The sequence below is a fragment of the Mastomys coucha genome, unplaced genomic scaffold (genome assembly GCF_008632895.1).
Source record: "Mastomys coucha isolate ucsf_1 unplaced genomic scaffold, UCSF_Mcou_1 pScaffold22, whole genome shotgun sequence".
Lineage (NCBI taxonomy): Eukaryota > Metazoa > Chordata > Mammalia > Rodentia > Muridae > Mastomys > Mastomys coucha.
The window spans coordinates 7,202,477-7,220,408 of NW_022196905.1; the positions used below are offsets into that span (position 1 = coordinate 7,202,477).

A 17,932-nucleotide genomic window follows, 5' to 3' on the forward strand; every position below is an offset into this window, starting at 1 on the left:
AGTGATTAACAACAGCTTCATATGCAAATTGCATTAATGAAGGAGTGCAAAGTCATCATGTAAATTAAATATGTCAAATCTCTTGGTGAACTTTCAATCTTGAGAAGAAAAAACACTGCTTTAATTTTTTTACATCATCAATTTTGCAAGATTGAAAATCTAAGAATCTTGGTGTTATAAACAATTTTCACCTTTTTTTTCTCCTTCAGCAGGCTGACAGGCCAGCCTGATGTGCACCGAATGTACATGTTAATAGGCCAATCAAAAATGCAAAACAATTCGCAATTACTGGAAGGACCTAATGGTCATTAGAATTTACAACTAGGTAATGAACTGAAGTCTGCCCACACCATGCATATTCATAAAGCAATTTAGCCTTTGAAGATTAAAGAAGTGCTTAAAATTCAAATGAGCTTTAGCAAATTATCAGTAAGATTCATCCAAAAAGCAAAGGGTTTTTCTTCCTATGATTTCCTCATTTTTTTAATGCAAAATTGTTATATCTTCCAGACTGAGCTTAAACTAAACACAGAGCCTTTAGTCAAGCCAAAGGGGCTAAGAGACAGACAGAGGCTGCAAACATCGTTACGGACTTTGTTCATAAAACTAAGCCCTTAAGAGCCAAACCTATCTCTAAACATGGTAATTTATCAAAAACAGCCCAGAGTTGCTCATAGGCAACACTACACAGTCCTCCAACAGCACAGATTACCTCGAGTTCCCCGCCCTCCCAGAAAGCCTTTCCCCCTCAAGTTGCCTCTCCTGTGTAAACATCCACTGTGGTAGAAAAACAGCTTTTTCATCAGCTTGGAGTGGCATGCCTTTTAGAAGTTTCTGCTTCCAAGAGGAAGAAAGCAAGAAGGGACAGAAATAGAATAGCGAGGCAGAGAACGATGTCTGGTTTACTTCTGGGAGTGAGTATCCTGTCCTTTGGTATTTGTTGCCCTGACTGCCCTGGTGGAAGGGGTCATGCATACATCGGCTGACACTCAGAAAGTTGTGTGTCCACCCACCACCAGCAGCGGCCCATCCCAGTCAGTAGGAAGCAGCATGGGATTTGGATTTTCATGCTTCCCAATTACCAATCTGGAGAAGCCTCTCCTTGCATGCTGATATCTCACTAACCTTGGGACATTTTTTTTTTAAATGCCTAGTGGCAGAATTCCCAATGTATCACTCTCCCTGAACCCCCAAATGTCACCCCCAAGTATGTGTTCAAGTCATACCCTAGCTGGTGGACGAGCCATACTGCCAATGGCCTTCCAAGGGCCACATTGCTGGGCTCTCCACTGCTAGATCCAAAAGGTTCTGTGCTGCGGGGATTTGTTTGAACTTCTCTGCCACTCTTGCCTCCCTTACCCTCTTAAAATAGTTAATCTTACCAAAACTGGTGGGTGCAATATAAAGGAAAAAGGGGGGATACCTCAGGTTTGAGTCCTGGCTCTTTGACTCATATTAGCTGACTCAGCTTTAATGTTTATCAGAAATGATAGGACACGGAGCTGGATGGAACCTTCATTCACAACCATCTGTATGAGCCACAGGTCCACAGTCCTGACCAACTCTGTTTGACACTAATGTTACTCTCCATGAGTAACATGAGTAGAGTTCAGTGAGTGCTGAGATGGGAATTGACAGGGTAAATCAGAATTAGATTAAAAACAAAAGTTTAGAGGCTGATACTACACTACAGAGCAAATGGGACTTGAAGGCCAAATTTCCCCTAACTGCCTGAGAGCCATTCTCCCTATCAGAGCGGTTGCCTACCATCTGCCTGCCGGCCACAGTCACACAGGAGAGTGAGAGGCATGCAGGACTTGGGATAGCCCTCTTTAAATACAATACCTATATGCTTAATATATAGCAATTAACTTGTGGTCAGGAGTCTACAGGCAGCAGGCTGCCCCAAGTAGATAGCAAGGGAGGAAGGCCCAGAGCTGGGACAAGCACAAAAGACAGGTCCAGCAACAATGCCTGCTGTCAGCAGCTGAATTATTTTTATACAGGAATTTTTATCTCTATTGTACAAACAAGTACGTGTCTGTGCTGACTTGTTAAGCAATCCACTTGTATGTAGAATAAGGTTTTTTTTTTTCCTGCTTGCTACCAGTCACACAGCTCTAAGATCAGAAGAAATACATAGTCTTTGAAGCTGCTCAAATGTTTTAGTTAAAAGGACAGCAGTTGTTTTCAAAGATCCAAGAGTATCTTTATCAGAATTAAATTCTTCCTTATTGATTTTGCCCCTTAACATAACAAAAACATAACATGAGAAGGTTACGATTTATTATTTAAAAAAATTTCAGCCTTGAAATGATTTTTTCAGTAGTCAGTGCTCACTTTTAAATGTAAAAGAATAATCTCTTTTAATCTTAAGGTAGGATGAAGTAAGAGAAGCTCCTGAGACTTTCATTTTAACATTGCTTAATGCATTGTTGTAAATGTAAACTCAAAGGATTTTTGGCTGGGGCAGGAGTTAAAACAGTTCCTTGTGGCCAGCCCCTTAAATGTACGCATGCCATGAAATCATGTCATATGTGGAGTCGCGATGGGGGAGGCTCTATCTTTTGTCCAATGAGATGTTCTGTCTTTGAAACATAACAGACTAGATTCAGCAAGTCAAGCATTGTGTCCAACTAGTTAAGAATCTGCCCTAAAAATTAACAGGTGTGATTGCTTTCTTTAACATTCTTGAATGAATCACTACTTAGCAAGAAAATGAACAACTAATGAATATAAATCTGGTGGCCTGTGCTTGGTAGGAGATGTGGTGGCCTGTGCTTAGTAGGAGATGTGGTGGCCTGTGCTTAGTAGGAGGCTTTAGAAAGTTCGAAAACAGAAAATGAAGGAAGGGTTAGGGAGGTTCCTACGCCTGTGTTTGTTTTCAAAGCGCCTCTTCAAGTTTCGCAGACAGTCCATTATTGATTTTAATTGGAGTTTTTAATAGGTGAATTTGCCTCTATCTAAAGGCAAGATCAAATTGTAGGTGTAATTGTTCTTCACCAATGTTAACGACAGTGAGGATATAAACAAAAACTCATTGTGAGTGGCCAAAGGTCCCCAGGTATCCCCGTCGTCAACATACCTGCTCCAGGGCCCCACTGGGAATCGCCTGGCGGAGACTGATTTGCTTCTGAACAACATGCTACATGCCTGTCTAGAGAAGGCACAAGAAAGGTGCCTTTCTCACCTCTTTCAAAAGTCTCTACCTGAACATCTCACCTCTAGGTGAGTATAATTTGTGTTTAGCACCCTTAAGACCTTAGTATTTACCTAGGTAGATCAAAAGGAGGGGAAAAAGGGGGGGAACTAGGGGAGCTATGGAAGGCCCAGCCTACCTCTGGTGCACATGTCAGCTGCACACAGCACACAGCCTTAGAGGAGCACCCTGCCCGAGTAAACCTTCCAGCGGGGTTGCATCAGACCTGCTCAGTCCCTGGGGCAAGCTCAAGAGGAGACACCCCAGTTCCCTGTCGACAAACTTCTAATTCTCCAGTTCTGGCAGCTTATTTTTCCAAGTGTTTTGTTTCAGGAAAACCTGTGTATTTTTCTTTGTATGTTTTGTGGATTTACCACAACTGGTTCTGACAGCTGTTGATTCTGTTAAATGAACACATTATAAAAATTCTCTATAAAACCTCAAGCAATAACAGACTCAAAAATATAATGGAAAAATATTTTAATGGAGTTCCAATTGAGAGTAGGGTTTTTTTAAAAGAAGTATAAATAAAAGTATAGGAGTCCCTAAATCAGCAGTGAGTATGTGTATGTGTGTGCGCGCACGCATGCATGTGTGGATGTGTGCGTGTGTGTTTAATGGGAGAAGAAGGGTGTTACAAATCACCACAAATATTTACACTGTAATCCCTTTGTTCAAATCACATACTTTTTAACAGAAAAAGCTGGAACTGTGGCTATTTTAAATTTTAAATATTCAAACGCCTGTAATTAACCATATGAAACAAATTATGTTGCATTTCTCCATACCAGCACATGCAGAGAGGGGGGAAGGGGGGAGGGAGGGAGGGAGAGGGAGAGGAAGAGAGAGGGAGGGAGAAAGGAGAGGAAGGAAGGGAGAGAAGAAAAAGAAAAAGAAAAGAAACACCTAACTGGTGGTGGTCTGGGAGGTGGCAGAGTTGGGGAGACAACTCAGCGAGGAGGAATGGATGAGGTTTTCATTTTGCTATAGATCAAAGCAGAACAAGCCAGGAACTGTAGCATAGCGCGCATTCTTCCATCGATGTCTCTCACACTGGGCTATCTAAGTTTATACAATTCCCTAGCCTAGCTGCATATTAAGCTCGCTGTGTACAGCTTTATTATGGTGCAGTGGTGGAGGAAGCATTAATATTCCAACTCCACATCTGACAGGGCATTTACATGCGCCCATCTGAGCGGCACCTGAGAGTCCCTCCAAGGTGCAGTAACTGTGCGCCTATTGTAAAGGCAAATGAAGCTCACCTATTCCCTGCTGGGATCAGAAGTGACCTCGCCACCCCCCCATGCCTCAAATCCTTCCCTTGCCAACCTAACTCAATGCCATCTCAGAATGACGAATGAGCTCAGAAATAGACCCCAAGTTACTAACCCTGCTAAGAACAGCAAAATCCTTTGCTGAAATGTTTTAAAAATGCAGAGGGGAATGCAGCTGGCCAGTAAAATGCAGAGAGACAGAATCCAGCGAACCCAATATGGAATACGTTACATTCTAAAACTGATTAGAAATACAGTTTGATGTTTACTAGCTTCAAATTGAGTTTGGCATCAAGCATACTGGCTTTAATAATGCTGGCATTTTAGTATTATTAGTAGTAGTATTTTAAATTTGCCTTTGGTCTCAGAGAACACATGTGGAGAACTAGAGAATTCTTATTCATCAGGTTACATTTCCTGGAAATTAAGTTTGTGACAGAAAATGAGTCCAGTAGCAATAATATGGTTCGTGCTCAAATTAATTAGGTCATTGTTGTAAAAACTACATGGCAAATTACAAAGGTAAATTTACAGATATTGGCCGGAGCTCCAGACTCTTGGCAGTGAGAGGGAAAAGCAGCTTAAGGGCACTGATTTACCTGGGCCACTAAAGGGACAGAGGAGGGTACAGTGGTCAATTTTCTATTTGTTTTACAAATAAAAAATACCGGTCATTCTCCATTAAATTATATAGTCTGCACATATTTTATGAACTGTATTAACATCCTCCAAATTGACACATAAAATAAAAACCTGTTTGAAATATTAAAAATGGGCCCTACACTAAAAAAAAATTATTTTTTTCTTTGAAATAGCAACAATGCTGACATAGCCATGACCCAAATGAAATCTGAACTAGCAGAAAGGCACCAAAGATCCTTGGTGATTAAATCGCACACTAAATTGTGGCAAGGTTCCAAACTGGGTCCAGTTTGATGCTGAGTGCTTTTTACTGAAAGAGGCTAGTACTACTGTATGTAAGATGGACTGGGACTTGAAGGGAATTTTGTCAAATAATTCCCTTGTCATAAAGGATGCAAGCAAGGTAAATCAGATAAGTGCCCAGTGACGTTGTCTATGGACTGCTCTCTTTCTTCCTTCAATCTTACATCTTCCCCCACAGGAAAGCCAAACTTTCTTACTCAGTGACAGCTAATGCAAAGCCATTTGCCCCATGTCCTTTATTCAACACCACCAGGAAGACAGCATGAAAATCTAAAATCTGCATTCCATGTTTGTTATGTGCCACAATTTAGCTCCCCCATGTTGGCCAAAGACGGAAGCTACAGTGTGAAACTAATGATTTTTCCAGGACTCTAAAATGTGCCATTTATGTCCCCAACTCTCCTCTCTCTGAGCTGTCCTGACCCAACCTGGCTGTTTTACATCCAGTTGCATTTTCTAGCCCATGGACAGCCCCACAGTTAAATGCCATACTCCCTGGGAGAAAGGTGTGCAAAGCATACTTCAGCTCCTTGAAAAAAAAAAAGTGCACAACCTGCCCTACAACAAGGATGGGTTGATTTGAGAAATTACAGCACTTGGGGGTTTTTGTTTGTTTGTTTTAGTTTTCACAGAATAAACAGAGAACGGGAGGGAGACTTTGTCCCCCTCTGCTCCTATTCTTGAAGTGAATACATATTTGTGTTTCCAATAAAAGACCATTTTTACATTAACTGTCTGTAACAGCAGGAGACAGAAGAATGAGCACAATCTCCACATCACATACAGGATGCTCTCCATATCACGTGGACCTATTCTCAAAACTATTATTTCTGAAAGGCGCCCAGGAAGATGTGCAATGCATCTTTGCTGTGCCACCCAGAGGGTGACATCTGAGGAACTTTGAGATCCTTGGGATCTTCTATATGTTAGATTTTGTTTTTCTTTTTTGTCTTTCCAAAGTAAATTTAGCAGCCATGCGAGCCACTGTGTTTAATTAAGCTTTCAAAAGTCCTCTAACAATGCCAACAATTATAGGACACTTCTGCAGCTCAACCATGCAGTCACTGTGACAGTTCTATTTACAATGTGTCTTAGAGTTTCTCTGACATTGTACTTTGACAAAACATCCAAGCTGCCCATCCACAACCTTTCTCTGTCTTATTCACAAATACAGCTTGTGTGCGGGACTCACAGTTCCAGGAACATCAGTCTGTGGGTAGTGGCCCCACAAGCATAGCCTCGCTAGGAAAATGCTAAGTATTTGTTACAAAACAACCTTCCCTGCTCTAAGGGCTCTGGAGGTAAATAAACAGTTGCCAGTATTTTACTTTGCTTTCTGAATGGCGGTGTTTTCTGGGGTTCACTGCCACACTGAAGCTTGACTTCGCAGATCAGTATTTCTTTTTATTCAGAATCATACAGATAAAGAGAAATGAAAAAATAAGTAGCTGCAATAAGACACCGCCACTTATAGTCTCATTTACAATTAATATACAAATGCATCCTCCAGTTTCCTCTGGGTAGGAGTGGGAGAGGAAAGGCAGGCTGGCTCCTGTAGACTGAAAAGTGTGGTGCTTGCTTCACCTGTAGGTAACATGCTAATATCGTTGCTTTTAAGAATTCCCTCTCCGCAGAGACCCTGTCTTACATATCCAGATATCAGCTGCTCTGTGTGGGCAGGTGATTTTAAACACCCCAGTGGAAATGCCTGTATTCCGGATGTTAGGGGGGAAACGCCAATGTTCCATCAATAGCAGCAGGCTTCCCTGCACGTCAGCAGACTTGTGCTTTCCCACTATGTTTAAAAGCTAACTTTATGATAGGCTAATCCTAATTTAAAGATCCCCATGTGCAATGAGCCAAGACTGCAAGACTGACCCTGTGAGACGATGTCTGGGGTCTTTTCTGTGAAAGAAAACAGTTTTATACCCACTCATCTTCAATGGGTATTTCACTCATCACAAAATAAAAGACTCAAAAAAATATATATATAGGAAGCTCCATCCGTCAAAGGCTGCTTCTATCTGATGCTGGGCATTTGACCTGCATATTGATGGACTGGACCACACGATATAAGCTGTTAACAGCCATTTAAATTAATACTGTTAAAATGGTCTCTGTGTCTCATAAGCATATATATAAGGCTCTGAATACCTAAACAAAATGGAGAAACCAGCTTTGTTCAATGCTTCTGGATATAGGCAATGCAGATGTGCATGACATCTGAGAACACACACATCTCTCTAGCTATCAGGTAAAAAGCATCCTACCAAAAAAAGAACAGTCGGCTTTGGGAGGCCTGAGCACAGCCAACATGCATGCTGCTTCACCGCAGCTCTTAAGGACACTGGCTTACCCTCCTGTTTCAAAGTCCCCAAATTCTAGGCTTTCCTTAGGAAGATTTCGTTCCTGCTTGCTGCCTGTAAAATGGCACAGAGCATGCAGTGAACTCAAATCTAACTTCTATCATTTCATAAAGCCTTGCCTACCCAGCATGCTTAAATGACTGTCTTTCATGGAGTTGCCAAGTACATTCTTGTAGTCATCCATCAATATATTTCTTCTCCAATATAGAACACTGCTTCTCTCCTTATGACACACAGTTCAAATGTCTACTGCATGGTTACTGTTGGGAATCGTGGGAGCCCTGGCATAGAGAAACCAGCTGAGAGTACACCATCATCTTTCCAGAACTTCGCTTCAGGGGCCCCTGAGGTCCAGAGCATCATAATTTATGTGCAATAATAGAATGTTAATTTCACTATAGGAATGCCTTAATTCATTACTGTGAATTACGAGAAGTCATGATTCTAGTTACTGACATCTCACTTTGAGATGTGACCAGGATGTGTATGTTCAGCCAATACCAGGGTAAGAGCAGGTGATTAGACACCACAAAGGAGGCGAGGTGCTGCGATGACTTGTGCATGAAAGGTTTACCTCGCCTGGACTGCATGTGTATGCTGTGAGTATGAGAGACACCTTAGGAAGCCTTCTAGAGAAACAATGCACCCTTAGCCAATCAAAACAGATTTCAAATGCGCACTCTTTCTCTTTTCTGTCTTTTTTTTGGGGGGAGGGGTCTTTAGATTCTGCTACCATACCGTAATAGTTTTGAAATATCATGGAATCATTATGACAACCAGTTAAGGGCTATTTCTTTCCCTGTGCATCCACGTAGAGTTCCAACGACACAAGCGAAAAGTCCTAACTATTTATCTGAAGGCTTCCCTCAGCCTTCAGATTCCTCTTCTAAATACAGAGGCCCTGATTTTCAAACTGGCTAACCTGAAGCTGAAAAGCTATTTAGGCCTTCAGGAGTATGTGTGGTTTTAATTCTTGCCTGACAGACACTGTGTTTTGTCTTTTAAACGAGCAGCTCGATATGTAAATATGATGTTACATCACACAAGCCTTACTCCATATTTGGTGATTTAGCAAGGCTTTGGATCTCCAAAGACGACAAATCCCCTTCCGCCTGCTCTTGCTTCATTAATCATGCCTCACACTTCGGTCCCTTCTCCTCCCAGTCACAAGGCAGCACGTGGAAATGGTCACTGCAATGTCCTACAGGGGGTGTGGGGGAGATAAAAATCTTCACCTACACGTCTCAGAAGCTGAATGTGGTAGCTTCTAGAAAAATACTCGCCGCACGCAGCGTTCCTGGCAAGCAGATTCCTCACTTCACTAAGGGAAAATAGCTGAGGATTGTTGCAGAAAGCATAAAAGAAAAGATAGGAAATGCCACACTTGATCTCAATGATCAAATTCCAGATTTGGGGGAGGAGCGATGTGACATTTAATCCACACACACCCCCTTTGGTCCACTGATCTATTATAGTTCAACTCCATGGTCCAACTATATCAGAGACAAGTTGCAGTGAGTCTTGTGACTGACTATCTGCCTTTCCAAAAAAGAACACACCTGCTTTTGGAGGGTGGGGCAATGCAGAGAAGGAACTGTCTCCCAGATGTGGAAATCCTGTCACCACTGAAGTTGCTTTTGCTTTGTCTAACATGCTAAAGCAAACAGTGCTTTAAGAGCCACTACCTAGTGTTGCTGTTTATCACTAGGGCAGGGAATTAAAGTCCCTCTGTTAGCTTCTAATTCCTTTTCCCTGGAGCTACTGAGAAACCCACACACCTAGCTACCTTCTTGGTAAAATTAGCTGAGAGAGAGAGAGAGAGAGAGAGAGAAAGAGAGAGAGAGAGAGAGAGAGAGAGAGAGGAGCTGTTAAATATGTGCATGCATTTTTTTCCAAGAAAATTTTTACATTAGGCTAGGGAAGAAACTGTGGAGTCTGGACTGGACATTTGTAAGGGTGACATGTGGCTGTGTAAACCACAAACAAAATCAAGATACATCTGTCAAAACCACATCAGAGACAAGAGAGAGCACAGAGGAGCATTTATCACTGAGCTGAGGAGGCAGGCTGCAGGGAGCAGCCGTTCCTGTCAAACCAACCTTTTGAAATTTCCAACATGCCCTTAAACTTTTCGAGTAAGCATGTCTGTGCGCTTCAGCAACTGCCCTCTCTACTCTGGCCTGGCCAGTCGAAAATGGCATCTTAAAGTCAAGGTCACTGTGTCATCCCACCACGGGGCTGTGTTTAATTACAGCCCCATACAGGCTGACAGCCAGTATGGATCCAAGGCTAGCCCTGGAGCTCAGTTAACTCTTTCCAGCCCTTCAAACTAGTCATTGGCTCAACTACAGATGTCTGTGTGGTTACCTTGCCTCTGATACATCCCCAAAGCCATAAGTGGACACTGGAAACTGAGCTAGCTGTGGTAAGGTTCAACACTTTAAAATAGGAGGCAAGCAAGTGGAGGAGACTGTTGGTATTGTCAGAGTCAGGAAAGGATGTCAAGAGCGTGTGTACCTTTCCAACCTGCATCTGACTCAGTAAGTGGGAAACAAATTTATTTTCCGAGTTCTGGACGGAAGCAACGGGAATGATTATTTAACATTACAAGGCTGCCATAGACAGTCACACGGAGAAATACAGACAGACTTCATCTCCTTCCTGCTTGACTACAATGCCTCTGCAAACAAAAAGAAAACATGCAAACAGCTTTTCTCCTTTGCTTCTCATTTACCTGCTATGTGTTCCTGTTTGGGGCAAATTCCTCTAGATGACGTTGATAAACAATCGTCATCCTCTGGCGTGACCTGGATGCCAACCTCCACAGGATTGGATGCCTTTTTCATCTCGATGGGAGAAGGGGAAGGCGGCTTATCCACACCTTTTTCTAAGCAGAGGCTGCCATTGCATTGTTTCCGTTTGTGCTCGATAAAAATAAGAATGTCCCCCAATGGGAAATTCATCTGGCACTGCCCACAGGTGAGAAGGTCATGGTCCCCTTCTGGAGCTCCCAACGGGCCGTGGTCTGCTTCATCATCTGTAAGAATGGCTTCAAGAGGTTCGGCTGTGGTTGAAGAAACAAAAGCACAATTATTAGGGAACCAGTGGGGAGAGAAAAGGGGAACATACATTCTCAATCCCACCCCTGCCTCGCCAGACTAGAACAAGTGTTTGTAGCAGTCTCTACATCAAACCCAGAAAATGTGGACATAGGCAACACGTGCTCTGGAGGGTATCAATAATTAAATCTATCAGTGAGGCTGGCCATCATGTACTAAAGGGAATCCCTCCGACTTGGATAACTCCAGAGAACATACACACACTATAAATTCTTTCTTTAGAAAGAATGTGATTTAATAGCTAACACAAAAATATAAAGACTGCTTAAATAATAACTACGGGAAAACATGAACTGAAACCAATCCCCCCCCCCCACAGTAGGTTTGTCTATTGTGCCCAAGATTAGAAAAGGAGGCGAATGAGCACAGGCAGCCTTTGTGTGTGAATCTCTGTACTGTACACAGGGCCTCCGCACAGAAGGCTGCTGCAGCCACACAGGACTGTCACATTCACCTAGCTACCCATCACAACGAGGTGAGCTAACATCTCTCTGCCCTCCTCAGCAACACCACGAAATCCAAGGAACATCACATTCACTGGCACGTCTTCCCAAACATGTTCCCTAAGTGGGATACTTCTGAGTACTTAAGAAAATAAGCCAATTAGTCATGTTTTTTTTTTTTTTACATCCTGAAGAAAAGAATGTCTAAAATATTCTAAATGTGTGTGTGCTTGGTGGCATCCATGACATTAGAACTCAGAGTGGACAGCCAAGCTCCATACTTCAGAAGGCTGAGCGGCCTTTCTTCGGAGTTGAGAGGCTTTACCTAATGTAGTCAAACTTGACTAATTTTCTGAATGAGCTCCAAAATGCTTCATTATGGGACTATTTCTGCACATATCATCACCAGCAAATGTTATAACAAGATAGCCATGTCTTTCTTTCCTGTTTGCTTGCATTTTTTTAACTTTGCATCCCAGCATCTATTTGAGTAGCTTTTATCATTTTTTTTAACTTTGCAAGTCGAGAAAGGAGAGCTGGAAAATCTTGTTTATACTATCTTTTAAAAAAAAGAAAGGAAAAACTAAAACTAAAAAAAAAAAAAAAATCACAAAATACAAAACATGTCCAGGATGCTCTGCCAGTCAATGAAAGTGAAGCAGAAAATGTACAAGTCTTAAACAGTTAATCAGTCTGACCTTCTTTAGCAAGCTGCCAATTTCACATTTAATGAACTTAAAGCCACAGAGAATCAAAAAATAGATTTTAATTTGAGTGTAGAATATTGGAACAGATTTTGATAAAGTGCAAAAATCCAGTGAACTCAGGTTAAATTTATTTCAACCCTACCCAGGCTGGATATTGAGGGGGAAGATCTGGAGTAACTCCCAGATGTGTTGGGTGAAATAATATTGAGAGAGTCCTGCCTAAGCTGCACCTGGGCTCAAGTAGGACATGTCATAATTTCTAGCCTTTGGTACGCCTCCTAATTTAACATAGGTCACCGTAAGAATATGAAGGTTAGGTTATCTCCCTACTAACGGAGGCAACAAAGTAAGCACTTATGTCCCTTTGCCCAACATCCTGATCAAAAGGCAAATATGGAATGCACGAGCATGCTTTTCAGATAAAGGAGCCAAACGGAGGGACATGCTTCTGCTTTGTGTCTCTGTGTCATTTTCCTCTGCGTTTGCTTTCATTTTGAGCAAGTGAGGAGTGGGAAGTCATGATCCATGATATCTGTTATTTGAATTACGAATTTTAAGTGAACATTGGCAAATGTGGCCTTTTCTGCTGCTGCTGTTTAACTACAAGTTCTGAGGTTGAGAGACTGAAAGGCTCAGGGGGTTAAAAAACAATGTTCTATTAAAGGTAAAACATTTTTGCAAATCCTATCGTCAGGATTCCTGCTGGGCTCTGTTGTTGTTGTTGTTCCCAGGGCCTGATGGACTCCAGAATATAGAAACAGTATTTAGAAGCAAAGGGAATATTCTCTTAGATATCAAATAGTTAAAGGTAATTCGGTACAAAACAGACTTGGTTAAGTCTTTTAAACGTAGTGACTGAACTGATTTACAATCAAAACCAGGAAATGAAGTGGTAATTCACCGGTTGCTGATTACACCTCCACATTTCACCTAATTAATTTTATAGGAGGCAAAGTTCTTGAAAATAACAAGATGATCAAATGTACAGATATAAAACCTGTAACCTCAACATTTTCTATGCTCTTAATGTAAATTATTGCTAATTACCAAGAATTCTACCCTAATGTATGAAATGCATTTAACATCCGTCTCCCTGAAAAACATTTGCCTAGTAATGTGCAGAGATATATCAAAACGTGTTTTTATTGATGCTGCTGCATTATTTTTTTAAAAAAAAATCACATCAAATGGGGCACAAAGAAAATATGAAAATACAATTCTCTTCTAGCAAGCAGCCTAGTGATTTGCATTGACATCTCTCAGTGGCGATCAGCATTTCCTCTCTGGCCATCAGATAATTTCTCTGTATTTTAATGCAAATTCTTCATTCCCCTAAAAACATTCCTAACCTCAGCCATTTTACCCCCTCCCTTCAATTCAACTCCATCCTAATTCTCCCCTACAATACCACCCTTTCTAAGCTTGGGCCTAACTCGGTACAAAGCGGGGAGTCCTCGATTGAAGTGGAAGGGAGTGGACAAATCATCACAATAATTAGCCGCGAATTCTCTCTACAAGGAGAGGAAGACAAAATAAAATGCTGCTGCTTCCAGCAAGAGAGACTGGACGGCCTCAGTGTCCTAGCGACTGCAGACCGATATATTTATATATTCATGTTTATTTCTCTCTCTTCTCCCACTCCCCGCCGTCCTCCCCCTTCCTCGTTACAAACATAAAAAAAAAAAAAAGAGGAGGCAAAATCCTTATAAGAAATGTTGAGAAGAGGCAAGGAAACCAGGGCTGCTGGGGGAGGGGGAGGGGAGCTGTGTCTCTCCCAAGTTTGCTTTCCAAGTGGATTTTTCTACACGCGTTAAAGCAAAGGGAGGCTGAAACCCGAAGAGGCAAAGCAAAGAAACAAAAGCAAAGCCAAGGGCTGCAGGCCGGGGGCCGGGGCCCTGCGGGAGTAGGCCGCGCAGAAAGTGAAGTTGGGCGCCGGGGCTCCAAGGCACAAAGCAAGCAGCCTCCTTCTAGGCTGCAGGCTCCGGCCGCGCGCGCTGCGAACACGTGCAGCAGAGGCCCGCAGTCCCAGCTTGGAGGCGGCGGGTGGCCCGGGGACTGGGCTGCTGCCTCCACGCCCCTGCAGCCCGGCAGCCGCCGAGCGCCGGTTCCCTGAACCAGCCGGTTGTTGGGAAAAGGAAGTAAGGTTTGGAAAACTGAGCTGGATAACCTGATCAAGTCTTGGCTTCCTCGCGCACACCCCAAGCGCGGGTCCTTGAAATTCATTCCGTGTGCACAGGCTAACATAACACTTTTACTTTGGAAGATCTGTGCAAATGTGTTTCGCCCGCAATTCCGGGCACCGTGTGCGCGCCAGGCGGCGACCGCGGTTATTCATTATTAATGACGCTGCTAGCCCGCATCATTATGATGATAACTATTACTATTGTTGTGATTTCGGGCTTCCAGGCGAGAGCTGCAGGAGGCGGGGAGGGGGAGCGTTGGGTTGCCAAGCCGTCCGGTATGCCTGCGGTGGCCGCAGAGACCCGCGCTTCTGCGCGGGGATGGGGGGTGGAAAAAGTGAACCTAGAAGCCAAGGGCAAACTTGCCACATCCCTGTGTTCGGCCTTGCCCCTAAGCTCGAAAGAGCACTCTCCATCCCTCGCCACCGAAAAATGCCTTCCCTGAAAGGACCCTAGAGTGCACCCGGCTCCCCGCCGGGAGCTCCCGGGTCCTCACGCACGTGAGGGTGTGGGCTGCGCGCCCCAGCGCTTCTCCTCGGCCCTAGCCAAAAGCCTTTTTTTTTTTTTAAAGTCAAAATGAAGAACAAAGACCTAAGGGGTAATGGGGGGTGGAGAAAGGGAATTCAGCCTAACCGTTCGTTGCCCCCCACCCCCACTCTCCCAACGCTCGTCCCTCCCCCGCCGAGAAACGCCGGGCAGGGGGTGGGGGAGGCTCTGGTACAGGTTCAAGTTCGTGGAGCTTTTCTTGATCTTGTTCTGCCTCCTAGCGACCAAATGGCTCATTCAGTCCACGTAGCTGAGGACGGGGCTGGGGGTGGGAGGTGGGGGCGCCCTACGGACTGGGCAGCCTCCTGCCCTCTAAGCACCCAGAAAATGAAAGAAGTGATCCCTGCACAAACCCCTCCATCTGGCTTCCTAGTCCAGTGTCCTCCCTGGGACAGCAGCGAGACTAACCCTCCCAGCCTGGAGAGTCCCAGAAGAGACCCAAGTGGGAGGAGAGTACTGGGCAGCTCGGACTGCGCCTCCCAGACTGTCCCTCGCGCCCCCCATTGCATCCTTCCTAAAGTCCCAATGTCCCGGCTTTCCCGAGTCCTGCGAACACTGCCCTTCCTTCCCGCCGGTACCTGGCCGGGCTGTAACTTCACACCGTCGCGCGCCGCGTCTGCTCTGTATCCGGCGCGGCCGGTGGGAGTGGGGGCGGGGGAGAGCGGCGAGGGAGAGATGCGCGGGGGTGGGGAGAGGGAGGGCCCCGCAACGTGCCAGGGCGGGGGAGCTTCCGAAGTGTGTGACAAGTTCCAGGGCCCAGAGGGGGGAAAAATTCAATTCCCAATGAGCACCCCTCCCTCGACAAACGCAGAAGAGACATAGGGGGGTCCTTCAAGCTTTCGTCGAAAATTAAGAGTCATGAGTGAGAACGGAGGATTTGAAGGGGGACTGGAGACGTGGGGCTCCATGCCTTTTCTTACCCGACTCAAACTTTCCTAAGTGCCCACCACCCGCCTCTCCCAGCACACCTCAGGTGGAGATAATCGTCACCGCCACTAACACTTTACATAAACTCACAGAAACCCCTGACCAAGACAGGCCCAGGGTAGAGGGCAAGAACCCAAAGGTGGGACTCTCTGAGTCCGGGGACCCTGCACCCCAAAAATGCATACTCAACACACTTCTGCCCCGCCCCCTCCTCAACCTAGCCAAGAAACTGCTTTGGTCTAAGAGGCTACTGGCCAGATTTGGGGAGGGGGGGCAGGGAAAGCACGTGGTAACCTCTCAGCCGCCCAGAGTTAAGGACAAGAGGAATCTAAAAGAGTACCCCGGGTGTAGTGGAGGGGACTAGCAGAACTCTCCTTTACAGCTGCTATACAAAATAAAAATGTTTTGCAAAACCGAGTTTGATCCAGCAGCTTTCGCTGTCTGAGAAGTCGGAGGGAGGGTTCGGTATTGTGCTAGGGGCGGACCAGAGCGCAGGCCGGGCTGGCGGAGTCGCAGCGTGGCCTGCGCCGTGCCTGGCGGGTGGGCGGCGAGCGCCGGGTGGGCGATCCCGACTCCAGACTGGGGCACGGCGAGGTCGGGCGAGGCCCAGCCGCTGCGGCCGCCTGCTCCGGGGCTGCCGCGGCGCGCTCGGTCCTCTGTCTGTTTGTTGGCAGGAGGCTCCCGCACACGCGGTGCTTGTAAACATTCAGACACGAGATTTTTCCCAATCAAAATCCACTTCCACTTTTTTTGAAAATCTTCCAAAAAATAGTAAGAGGAGGGAGTTCCTCGCTCCCTCTCCATGCTGCCGGCGCTCTAAGTTTGAAACTTGATGGGGTTTTGGGGAAGGGGTGTCAGGAATTTTTCTTTTCTTTTCTTTTCTTTTTTCCTCTCTTTTCTCTATTAAAGACTGTGGAATTTCTGCAGGGGTGGGGGTGCGAACGAATCCGAGGAAAGAGGTGAAAAATACGACTGGCAGAATGTTTGGCTTCTTTGGGGGGAGCAAGAAATTGTACATTCCCTTGCGTTACTTAAATTTATTTATTTTTTATTATTTATTTCGCTCATCTTCGCCTGGTCTCCTTCAGGGCTCACCCAGGAGGGGCGGGCAGCAGCAACCCGCCGGCAGACTCCTGCGCCCTCCCTCCCTCTGCCGCGTGCCCCTGGCCGCCTCCTCTCTCGGCCCTTGCTCCTGCCCTTCGGCAGCGGTGGCGGCGCAGGAGGGCAAGCGCGAGGAGCCCGCACAAAAGGCGGCGGGACAAACACCCACCTCCGGCCGGAACAAAAGACGGCAGCGCCGGGCGCGACTCCGGTCCTTCCCGGTCACCCGGCCTTCCCAGCCGCTGCAGCCCCTCTCCGGACTCAGCTGACTGGGAAGCGCCGGGGGCCCTCTTCTACAGTCCCACTTTCGTACTATTGTGGGGGTGACTACTTTCCTCCCACTGCGCACTTGACCGTGCACACGTTGGCGTCCTGAGGCCGGTCTCACCTCTTTTCTCCCCAGGAATTGTTTTTTTAGACTTGACTCCCTCCCTCCCCTCCCTCCATTTTCCTATAGTGAAGTGGAAACAACCCCCTTTCCTTCAAGCTCCCACCCCCAGGTTTGCATGTGAGTGTCCGCATCCTTAGCATTGTTCATTATTTTTGCAAAACTAGGGTAGAAATCATTGCATTCCTTTTTGAAGGAAGAAATAAAGCGGCGGAGAGAAGGAAAGAGGAGGAGTCAATTTTTTTATAAAAATTAAAAGGTGCGTGCCGTCTCAAAAGTGCACACGGTTCTCGTTCGAGAGGGGATGAGGGGCTTTTTCCCTTTTAATCTCTTTTTACTTCGACTACCGAAGGTTTTTCACCTGAAAAATTTTTTAATGCATGCACACACCCCTCTCTTAACCTCACTCTTGCTTAGCGTCCCGAGCGCCCTCGTGATTATTAATAATTATTATTACTATTATTGGGTTACTTACGCGAGAATTCCCGTTTGCTTAAGTGCTGGGGTTTGCCTTGCTTGCGGCGAGACATGGTGGGCTGCGGGGCGGGCGGCGGCGGCGGCGGCGGCGTGCGGACGACGGCTCGGTTCACATCGGGAGAGCCGGGTTAGAAAGAGGGAGACTCCAGAGAAAATATCTTCATCAGTGCCTTTTGACATCCAAAATAAATTAGAAATAATACAAAGATGGCGCAGGGAAGATGAATTGTGGGAGAGCCGTCATGGCTTTTTTTTTTTTT

General features: G+C 45.3%; 1 protein-coding gene across 10 annotated transcripts in view; it reads right to left on the reverse strand.

The window, feature by feature from the left end:
* Window positions 1–17,932, reverse strand: part of Bcl11a (BAF chromatin remodeling complex subunit BCL11A) — a 95,280-nt gene that overhangs the window by 75,956 nt on the left and 1,392 nt on the right. For 2 of the 10 annotated variants that reach the window (XM_031341601.1, XM_031341600.1), the window contains exons 1-2: window positions 17,671–17,927; window positions 10,519–10,848 (exon numbers count right to left, since the gene is read on the reverse strand). In XM_031341601.1, coding sequence (XP_031197461.1) covers window positions 10,519–10,848; window positions 17,671–17,725 — 385 coding nt within the window. In that variant the 5' untranslated portion in view covers window positions 17,726–17,927. Of the gene's footprint in view, window positions 1–10,518; window positions 10,849–14,220; window positions 14,771–15,357; window positions 15,463–17,670 lie in introns of those variants that run through there. The other 8 variants (XM_031341598.1, XM_031341596.1, XM_031341606.1 and 5 more) reach the window with 7 other exon arrangements.